At 35.0% G+C, this 11,952-nt stretch overlaps 1 protein-coding gene across 1 annotated transcript; it reads right to left on the reverse strand.

Annotated features, from left to right (window-relative positions):
- Window positions 1–7,287: 7,287 nt before the first annotated feature.
- On the reverse strand, window positions 7,288–10,075 carry LOC100250641 (ammonium transporter 2). The gene is made up of 4 exons (XM_059738932.1): window positions 9,223–10,075; window positions 8,815–9,100; window positions 8,616–8,719; window positions 7,288–7,871 (listed from the first exon to the last, which is right to left on the reverse strand). Exons 1-4 carry the CDS (start codon window positions 10,054–10,056, stop codon window positions 7,419–7,421), a joined length of 1,677 nt encoding a protein of 558 aa, XP_059594915.1. The 5' UTR covers window positions 10,057–10,075; the 3' UTR covers window positions 7,288–7,418.
- Between the last annotated feature and the right edge of the window lie 1,877 nt (window positions 10,076–11,952).

Raw genomic sequence — 11,952 nt, forward strand, 5'->3', positions numbered from 1 at the left:
CCTACTGTAGAGAATCAATTGCATTTTAATACTCTATGTAAATAAAGTGTTCGGGTTTGAGACTTGTTATCCATTGCGTTCAATCTTCTCATGAACTAGTATTTGTAGTCTAACAAGGTGATAACTATCAACCTTTCATGACTACCTTTATTATCCTTAAGTTATAGATCCTCCTATTGTGTGTTCAACTAACATATTTTAGTTTTCTAAGAGTATATGTCAAGTTCCATTTAAGAAACTACTATAACCATAGTTTACATGAACACACCTACTTAGGAACACCCAATAGGACACCTGTCTTAATCCCATAAGATATCATGATGCCTCTATTGAAAATAACTATTACTATTGACTTCCATCAACGGTGACCTAGTCCAAAGGAAATATATGATCAACTTACGATCTTACTTATAGGTCAAAGCCACTGCTAACTTTAGAATATACTCAATATTCTCTCAAGGTTGAGAGACAATATAATGAAGCAGGTTGGTGAAGTTATGACTACTTGCTAACGTTAAGAAATGACTTACCATAGGTTCTGTCCAATGTGTAAACATACACACTACTGCACCTACCATGAAAAACTCATCCCAATAGCCAAGACCAACCATATCTCAAATTAGGAGGTAGTGCACTACAACCTCTAATGGATTACCTAAGCTCATGAATCGACTATGAACAAGTAATTTATTTATAAAGAATCTATGACTTAGTCTTTCGTGCAACTTCTAATGTACCTAAGTCACATACAATGTAATAGATGAAGGCTAGAATATTTACAAGGTATGATGTGTGGAATTAGGATAGATAAAAGTGATTTGAAAATGTATTAATAAATAATAAAAATCTAACAGTTTATTACATCATGTCATACTTTTAAGGGTTATATCCTAATAATTTTCATGCACTTAACTTGAGCTTGGGATAGGGAATAGGGAGACTGAGTTATCTTACAATCATGTCATTAGATATCGGGTGATTATGATTCACAAAGCTACTATGCTGCACGGATTCTTGACCTTGAGAGAATATTTAAGCAAGTGTTAAGGTCATCGGTGGTTTTGACCTATAGGTGAGACCTTAAGGTGATCATATATTCGCTACGGAATGGGCCAATATTGATTAAAGTAGGTAACAATAGATGTTCTCCATAGAGGCACCATGATAGTGTAGGGAATCCCATATCACTGTGTTCTCTGGCCTTAGTTTAGTTAGGTGCATATAAATCTTCCTAAGTTTTTCTAAATCTATGCACAATAGAAACAATTAATATTAAAAACAATTTTAGAGCTCAAAAATTTAGTTTAGATGTGCTTAAAAAGATCTTAATGCTCTCAAATCATTTCCTATTAATGTAGAAAACCTCAAAGTTGTAAAAGATCTTGTAGACGTAGTAATCTTCCACCTAATGACTCATATTTTAATCTTAGCATTCAAATGGTGAAGATTTAGGGGGTGGAGGCTAAGGTTCTTTGTTTGGAATGTAATAGAGAATAACAAAATAGTATAAAACCCTAACACTTAAAATGGGTATTTATGGGCTTCCCATGAGCTTAAGTGACTTGAGCCCATCTTAGGCTTGGGTCACTTAATCTAGCCCAACAAGGGTCTTAAATGATTAATTAAACTAATAGGATTTCAATTAATCAATTAACCTAGTCCAAAAATATTGTTCATTAACCTTTGTGTAACATTTATATTTACCAAAATGCCCTTATGCACATAAGTAAACCAAGAACCAATCCAACCTTCTTAAACTGTGCTATCAAGGAATATGAGTTTGAGATTTGATATTCACTATAAAAAGTTTTCCCATGAACTAGCATCCATAATCTAACAAGATGAAAGCTATCAGCTTTTCAAGATTACCTTTACCATCCTTGAGTTATAGATCCTCCTATCGTGTGATCAACTGATATGTTCTAGCTCACAAACAACTTATGTCAAGTTTCACTTAAGGAACTACTATGACCATAATTTATTTGAACACACTCTCTAAGGATCACGTAAGAGGACACACTATCTCAAAGTTTATGAGATATCATAGTGCCTTTATTATTAAGAATACCTATTGCTATTAGCTTCCATCAACAATGACCTAATTCATAGGAAATATATGATCACTTTAGGATCTCACCCGTTGGTTAAAGCAACTGTAAATTTTGGCACAAACCCAATATTTTCTCATGGTTGAAAGACAATATAGTATAATAGTTTGGTGAAGTCATTACTATCCGATAATCTTAAGTCATAGCTCACTGTAAGTCTTATCTAATGTGTAATTGAACACATTATTGTACTCACCATGGGAACCTCATCTCGATGGCTAAGACTAACTAGCCCTTCAATTAGGAGGTGCACTTTAGCCTGAAATGGAATGCCTAAGTCCATGAATCAATTGTGAACAAATCATTTGCCTTTAAGGAACCTATGACTTGGAGCTTCTGAGCGATTCCTAATGCACACAAGTTATGTATAATGTAAAATATGCCAAACTAGAATGCTTATATGATATAATGTATGGAAGAAGGATATATAAGAGTGAAATTATAGAATCATTAAATAAATAATAAATATTGAATTTGTTACATCTATCTTGCTTTTAAGGGCTCTATCCTAATAGATATCTAATGGGTTTGTAATGGGTTTGAGACAGTGTGTTCTCTTGGGTTATCCTAAGGACATGTGATTAGGAAAACTATGTTCATAGTAATTCCTTGGTTGGAATCTGACACATGTTCTTTGTGAGCTAGAATATATCAGTTGATCACATAATAAAAGGATTTGTAACTCAAGGATTGGAGAGGTAATCTTGAGAGGTTGATATCACATACCTTAGTTCAAGGGCTATCTACATGTATAGGATAGTAGATTGTAGATTACCTCTAAGGCCATGGGATAAACAAGAAACCCTGAAAACAAAGATGAGCCTAGAAATGATCTAGCATAATTTTTCCCTAACTTAGGGTTTTAATACTAGTTGTTGGAATCCTTGGAAAATTCTATTCCAAGACTTTATAATCATTGGGTTCATGGATCTACAATCCTAAGGGTACTAGATCTATGAAAAAGAAGTATTAAAACCATAAAACTTAGATCTAGGTACTAGAAAACATGCCTTTGATTTGTAGATCTTAATATAATCTTTTGCTCGATGGCTCTTTCCTGGACCTTGGCATGTGAGAATGATGGAGTTCTCTCTATAGGGATGGGGGCTAAGGCCCCTCTCTTTGCAAGACAGAAAGGCTGAAGTGTCTAACCCTAAATCTATAAGATGGTTTATATAGAATTCTTAATGGACTTAAGTGACTTGTGAGCGTATCTTGGACATAACTCACTTAATCTAGCCCATTAGGCTCTAATTAATTAATTATCCCTATCGAACTCTAACTAATTAATTAACCTAATCTTGAAACACCATTCATAAACTCTTGTGTAACGTTACATATTTATTAGAATGTCCTTATATCCACATATGAATAAAGAACCTAAATATCTCTTAAATAGTATGTCACCAAGGAATATGACCTTGAGTAGAAACCGTTAAGACTCATAAGAAATTACTGGCTTTTTCAAAATTCTAATTCTAAAGTAAACTCAATATCTTACGAAAAAAAGTCAACTATATTCTAGTATCTTATGATATGAAATCGAGATATAAAGTTTAGATCCGTGACCCATTAACAATTGTATGCAAACTCTCTACGAATTGGTGTCCATAATTTAATGAAGTAAATACTATCAACCTCTTAAGATTACCTCTATAATTCTCTAGTCTCAAATCTTCCTATTACATGATTAATTGATCTTGTGGAATGAATTATGATATTAGAAAAGTCTTTTAACAAAGTGGAATCTTAAGGGAGTCTTGTTTCATTATAGTTAGTTAGGAAAAAGAAAAGTTGGAGAAGTTATTAGAAGAGACCCCTAGGGTAAAAGAATATTATGAAGTTAGGCTATTCTGTGAGGACAAACATTCTAGAGAGATGAGATTAGCTCTGAGATTTTTAAGGGATTAACAACAGATTTTACTACTTTAGATAAGCATAATTAGAATGAGGGGTACACCTTAGGATGGGTAGAGATGCATTTGAAGTTAGGCATCAAATGCTTTGATCCTTCTTATTTTGTGCTCTGATAGTGCAAGTTGCTTTGAAGTCTTGATTGGTCATTGCTTAGTGGACAACAATATTCTTGAAGATGGTGTTGGTCTTTTAAGATTAGATTTGGAGGTATTGATATTGTCTTTGTTTAATCTTTTTATTTTTTGTAGCCATAGAATATTGAGTTTGTGATATTTTGCTTTGTCTAAGACTTGGTAGTGTCCCTGGTTCAACTTAAGTCCCAGGCTAGTGATGCAGTGGGAAGATATTGTTGGATCTTGTTGTGGTCAAGATTGCAATGGAAGTTGAAGATAAAGAAACTATTATGGAGAAGGGTGAAAAAGAGGTAGTTGTTCTTCCTTTATTCGGTCAATAACAACATGTTTAATCTTGTGGCATTACCAAAGTACTTGAAAGGAGAATCTTGGTGAACATGTTGATCCCCAAGTTAGATTTGGTGAAGGATGATGATAATAACACTATATCCTTCAACATCACTCTACTAATAAAGGTGTTTGCATTTGAATGGTCTTTGATTGAAAATGTTTTGGTCTTTTTCCTTCTTGCGGTGAATGGAGTAGAATTTTGAATATTTGATTCTTTCTTGCACTTGTTTTCTTTTAATCTTGTTTATGGTGTTGTTTTACTTATATTATGTTTCCTTGGCCTCTTATGCTTAGCCAAGGTTATCAACAAACTTTGTAATTAGATATAAAGTTTTGGCTTGTCCCTACTTTTTGCTTGGTTCTTTGGAATTGCTCTTTGATATATTTATGTATTATGGTGGCATCTCTTTGGCCAAAAGAGGTTGTTGGTTGTAGTTGGTAAGATTGACCATGATCATGGTATACATGCGTATTTATTTCAGGTGAGATCCAAGCTTAATATAGGCTTAACCACATATCCGCTTGCAAGGTTGGTTACCCTAAAAAATAGAATTGTATCTTGGAAGTTCCCTTCAAGCTATGTCTCGATGCTGTGATATCTAGTTTGCAAAGAGGACCACACTTGACACCACCTTTTGAAGTAAGAACTTTCAAGAAGAGTAATTGATACAATTCTATTGTGTAGGGGAGCCATGTCTCATGCCATGATTTCTCTTTGCTGAAAGGATTGGCACTTGGCACTGCCTTTTAAAGTAGTTCCCATGGAAGTCTTGTTCATGATGTGCATTCTTTGATTTCTTGATTTGGGTCTATTTTTTTTTCTTGCAATTTAATTTAGGGTGATATTTTCAAGGAATTTTGGATATAATCATTATTTGTTTGGATCTCGTTTACATAAAATCAACTTATGCAATGCACAACTACTTTCCCATTCTTTTACTTACGTGTAAGCCACCATGCTATTACATTCCAACTCATTATCATTATGTATCTTTTGGTTTCCATAGGATAAGTAATGAGACATCAAAATTTCCTCAACTTATTAGTAGAGACCAAGTCTATCTTAAGTTTATAGGGATGTGTTGGACTTTGTTAATAAGTAATTTGACCCTTGAACTTGTTTCTTCTTTGTAGGCATTATCTTATTATTTCATTATAGGGTTTTTTTTTCCCTTAAAAATATAAAACAAAGTAAATGATAACTCTAAATTATAAATTAAACTTAATTTAAAACATAAAACACTTTTTTAAAATAAAGAGTCTTATCATTGAGTAAGGACACATGTGGAAAAAAAATACGTGTTCACAACTTTTCACTAACATCAAGCAACCACAATAAATAAGATATTTAGATATAGTAGGCAATTGAAAGAGAAATCTTTATCATATTCGTTCAATAAAGTTAGGTATAAGCATCATGAAAAAGAGTGGTTCCACAAGTAATAGAAGCATGTGAGGCGCTAAACCATGACCATGAGGCAAAGGTGAGAGCTAAGATGTTGAAAGTGCTTCTATCCACTTTCCAGGTACATAGTCATAGAAAAACATATTTAAGGAAAATTGTCAAAAGATTATTTGCAGAAGGTATCATCAAGATGGAATTTGGACGAGTTGTGTTGGCCTAACTAGAATCCAACTCATCATTTGCATTGGTTATAATGACAACCACTTTTAATAGTGACGTTGGTATTGGGTTAAGCTCATGAACTCAATTTTGCTTGGGATTGAGTTCAGGGTTCAAACAATTTGACTCTAATCAAAACTTTATTAATTATTTCAATTATTTATAATTAGTATTATCATAATAATTATTATTTCATTTTAAAAATAATTTTATAGAAAAAAATATGAATCCTAATTATATTATGCACTATTTCACCTTATAAAAATAAAAATAAAAATTATCTATTATGATTACTTTAAATAGTTTAATTATTTACCATTTTAATTTTTGTATATGACAAATGTTAGAAAAATATTACAAGCGATTCAACTCAATTCAAGTTGACATTTGATCCATATCACCCAATTAATATGATCAATCCACGTACAGCCTGATCCACTTGACCTCAAACATAACGCAATGCCAGATTGCGGGCTAGGATGGGACACAATCTAAATTAAGTATTAAGGTGACATTCAAAATGCAGACAATGCTACAGAATCTTAAAAATATTGGTTTCTAGGGCATACAAGAACGGTATATATTTAGGAGAGAGATTTAGGTGATTATGAATGAACCCACAATTCCAAACTATAGAAAAAGAATACAAACAGAAGCTTCCACCTGATTTTGATTATGGGGTAAATGAGTGGAAGGAATAATCCCACAACCTGACAAGAAAGAAAAGTCAGAAGCACATAAATTCGGATTTCGCAAAAGTGGACTGTGGTGGGTCTCACAAAGGAAAAAAAACGCCCCGTGGAAGGACATTGAACGCATCCTAATGTGCCTGTCTTCTTCAAAACTTTTTCCACACTTAATCTTCTTATCAATTAATATTGTCGAATTGAATACGCGGTTTGGCTGACTTTCGAGTCATGGGAACAGTTCTATTCTGTCATGCGTTTCCACATGCTTTACTTTTCGGTTTCTAGCTATCTTTGGAGACATTAATTGGGCGGAGGTCTCGGTCAAATCTGATGGCTGGAAACATGAATCATAGTCATTTCTACCTAAATTATAAGTCCATGAATGCTATGTGCACCCAGAACTTTATTAGATTTCATGTACACTTCTAAAAAAGAAGCCCCTCTAACTAGTAGCCTTCAAAATTAAAGGTAGTCTTCGAAGGTCATGACACAAGGCCCCAAACTATCATTTTCAAAATGCTTCAAGGGTATGTAATTGTGTCTTTATGGTATATACACACCATTCTCTGACATTCTAAAGTAATTGGCGAGCTTGTATATGATACACATAGTTGAGTTACAACTCCACAGTTACTCCTCTTGCACCACTGCCATAAGGGGATTGGGCTATTTCCCCAGAATACGATGACACGTGCCAATCTTGCTTTGTTGGGTCATGCTTTGTTGGGTCATACCTCTCTCCGTCACCCCAAAGGGCATACGCTTCCTCTCCATGGACAGCATCATCTCCTATAACCAGCTCCTCGTCTGGCATCCTCAAAGGTAGGAATAGCTTTATAGCTAGGAGAATCAGTGTGGTGATTACTATGTTCCAACCGATCACAAAAAGGGCTGCAACGATTTGCTTCATGAATTGCTTGCCACCATTCCCACCATAAAATGCACCCCTCGTATTGCTTTCTGGTTTTAAGAGCCTGCAAAGCGCTGGTTCTGCTAAGAGTCCAGTCAGGAGGCCACCCAACAGTCCCGCCACTGCATGCGTGTGAAATACACCTAGTGTGTCGTCAACCTACACACCATTGAGTGGCATTATTAATATGGGTGCCTTGAAATTATCCTTCTAGCTACTGGGGCAACTAATCAAATTCTATGTTGATGATATGCAAATTTCAAGAGCAAATTTTGATTGAATGATCAAGGTTTCGCACAGGCCTCTTGGGGAATTTTGCACCAAATTGCTTAAATACATGCATGTCACCTACAATTAATTACTTAATGAGACATTTTGCAGCTGCAAGCACAAAGCAAAGGGTGCTGCATCAATATGAAGGAAAAATGTATTATTTTCTGTACAGCACTTGATAAGGAGAATTACTCCTTGTCTTTTAGTTCAAAGGTTAAAATCTTTGAAGTCTCCAAAAAATGCACTTTGTTGGGTGGAGCAATTTGCATGTTCTCCACATTTTTATGCATGCAATTAGCCTCAACGTGTCCATACATAGTTTTTAACATCACAAAAGTGGAAAGGAACAAATACCATTATCCAACAGCTAGCCTTTCACCAATAATAATTGTGGTCATATATATCAGTTGGTCTTGGGGGCCTAAGTATGTCAATAGGTAGGCCACCTACCTGCCGTCTCCCTTTCCTCAAGATTGGAATTGGGATAGGAAAGCTGTGCAGACTAGCAGCCTAACACCTAGCAATTGAACAATTGTGTGGACATATGCACTAGAGGTATATGACGAAGATGTATAATATGTAGTAACAGTATGAAAATTAAAGGGCTGGGTGTGAAACAATACTATATACCTTTTGTAGTAATTTGGACTTTTTATGAAGGATCATCATGGACACCCATGGAATGCTGCCGGAAAGTATTCCCATCACTATTGCCGCCCAAGATTGCACTACGCCTAAAACCGCAACAACAACAGTATCCTTCATCAGTTCTATAGCTATGACAAATTTTCAGGTTAAGATATGCCCTTTATAGTTGTTTCAAAATTACCTGCTCCTGGAGTAATGCAAACAAGGCCTGTCATCATTCCCTGAACAGCTCCGATCACGGATGGTTTCTTGAAGAAGATGACATCCAAAGAAGTCCATACAAGGAGGCTGGTTGCTGCACATATGTTTGTGTTGAGAACTGCTATTGAAGCAGCAATGTTAGCTGCATATGGCGCTCCGCCATTGAAACCTGACCAGCCCATCCATAGGAGTCCAGCACCCGCCAGCATCAGCAATACGTTGTTTGGAGGAAACCTCTCCCTATCACTCTTCAATCTGGGTCCGACCTGTACCAAACATTAGGCGAGTTTAGCAACTCCATGAGCGCTTTTTAAGAAAATGCTTAGGCGCATTCAGAACAAAGAACGGGCAAATTTGACTGAACCAATGATCGAATATACAGTAGTACCCAATAAGCTGCAGTGAGACCAGCAATTCCTGAAGAGAGGTGGATGACATAACCTCCGGAGTAATCGATGACGCCCCACTGGTAGAGGAAGCCACCACCCCAAAGACTGAAGGCGCCAACAGTGTAGGAGAAGATGAGCCAAAGAGGCACAAAGGCCATCCATGCCTTAATGTTCATCCGACCAAGAACGGACCCAGCAAGCAGGATAAGCGTAATGGCCGCAAAAGTGAACTGAAAGTAGACAAGCGTGGCCATGGGATAGAAAGGCTCGCTGCCGGTCTCGGGCACAGCCGCTTGGCGGATGAGGTACTTCTGGCCCAAAGCTGGGGCACCCTTCCCCCAAAAAGGCAGGAGCTGGTCACCAAAGGCCATGCGGTAGCACACAAGAACCCAGCAAATGAGGACGGCCGCGAAGGCGTAGAGGGCCATGAAAGCTGAATTCACAGCCCATTTCTTCTTCACAATGCTTCCGTAAAGGATGACAAGGCCCGGAACGCTTTGGATGCTCACAAGGGTGGATGCAGTCATTTGCCATGCGTTGTCGCCCTTGTTTAGCCATTCAGGGACTGCTGGGAGGAGGGCGTCGTAGGCGCCTGTTGTTCCCATGGCTATGAGTTTGATGATGAGTTTCAAGTCAGAAAAACTGGCCTGATATCTATGCGAATGTTGATGGGGTGTGAAAAGGTTGAAGGGGCGGCGGCAGAGGTCGGAGGGTGGGAGGCGTGTTTGGGGAGGAAGCTTCGTTTGCAAGGGCCGTGACAGAGGACCGAGGATACGGAATTCGTGTGAAAGTCTTCGGTCTAACATCGCACGTGACCATGGTCTATAGGCCATGACATTTCAACCAATTCTCATCTTCATCTCCCTCTTCATAAAGTATCAGTGCCCAATTTTCTTTTGTAGACTTTATTTTAAAAATACTTTATCATGTGGACAACTTTACCCTTTGTTTTATAATGCACTTGTCCCCTTTGTCTTTTTTCTTAATTTTTATTTTAATTTTTAAACGTAGATAAGTGGCTGCTAAAATATTAAGTCAATGTTTGAAAATTCCATTATTACCCGCTTAAAGTATTGATAAACCTTTAAATTCTATTCTTAATGTTTATCTAATCATCATAATGGAAAATGAGTTGTATATTTTAGTCATTCCATCCTTGTTACAAGAAAGATATCATTACTTATTAAATATTTCTTATTTAAAATAATCGATGCTAATGGAATGGTTTTATAATCCCTCCTCATCCTACCCACTCTAATTATTTAAGTTTATGGGTGCCATGGGTACGTCAGAGTAGATATGAGAATTTTTCGTATTTGATCTATCTCGTATAATTATTTTTAAAAATAATTATAATTTATAAATAAATATATATTATAAATTATTTTTAAAACAGATAAATTTAATTTAATTTATTATGCTAAAAAAATAAATTAAATATTTTATTTATATATATCTTCTTACAAAGTGATGCAACTCCTAAAAAATACTCACTTCATTATTATTCTTATTTAAATAATATTTAAAAAAATTAAAATTATTCTAATCAAGTAACGAAATATTGAAAATTTGTTAATTTACAATTAAATTACTATGTTTTCTAATTAAAAAGTTTTAAAGCAAACTTTCTTTCTTCCTATCAATTAATCCCCGTGCAACTAATTTTGAAAATTCTATGAAATGGGGCCAATGTAATTATTGGCACGGACCATTTCCTGGAGGAGAGGGCATGTTTTAAATTCGTATATAACTCAACTCAGGTTCAAGTCAAACCCTATCTTTTATGTCACGCCACTGAGGCCTTTTCATACAGGCAAATTAAGCGTCATCTCTTAGAAATTGCAAAGAAATCAAGAAAATGGATTACTTGTTGTACAAGGGTACATTTGCCAGGCTCCTTTCCTTCTCATTTTTGAGCTCTTGAAACCATATACAAGAAATTTTGCCACTCCTTTGTGACAACTTGGTCTTGGTATTTGTCAATGCTTGTATGTAGCCATGGTTTAGAACAAGAAGCTATGGTAATTCTTGAAAAATATCAAGAAAAGAAAAAAAATTTATTTACTTATACTTGATTTTTATCCTAAAAAATATAAAAGAAAGTCAAATATAATTTAAATTAATAAAATCTTTACATATTTTTAAATTATTTAATCTTGACAAAGAATATTTAAATAAGTAAAATGAGTTTAAATTAATATATAAAAATGATTAATTGATTTTAAATTTATTTTATATTTTATTTTATTTTCTTATGTTTCAAACTTTGGTTCTAAAAGAGGAAATAACAGAAAATAATGGTCGCTACACTACCTATTGCTTGTATTAAATTTCAACAATTTTCTTATCATTCTTCTCATCCTTATTCCTATTCTTAATCTTTTAATTTATTGTCACCAAAATAGGTAAAGAGAAAGTGATAAAATACAGTGTTTTAAAAACTAGATCGGATTGGTTGGTCCAACCGTCGACAAAGTGGACCGTTCTGGGATTGAACAACAAATCATGATGTTGTTAAATATGTTATCATATTAAACACAAATGAGAATATAAGATCACTTCAACATGTTAAACAAAGGTTAATTTCATTACTTATGTTTAATAGTAAAGTACGTTTAGTTTCATTGGCAATAATATTGGTAGGGCATCTCTTCAATTTCAAATTTGATATTTATGTCATCATGATTTGTTGTTCTTCTCATCCTTAGATTTAATTCAATATAACATCA

Source organism: Vitis vinifera, chromosome 8 (genome assembly GCF_030704535.1).
Source record: "Vitis vinifera cultivar Pinot Noir 40024 chromosome 8, ASM3070453v1".
Lineage (NCBI taxonomy): Eukaryota > Viridiplantae > Streptophyta > Magnoliopsida > Vitales > Vitaceae > Vitis > Vitis vinifera.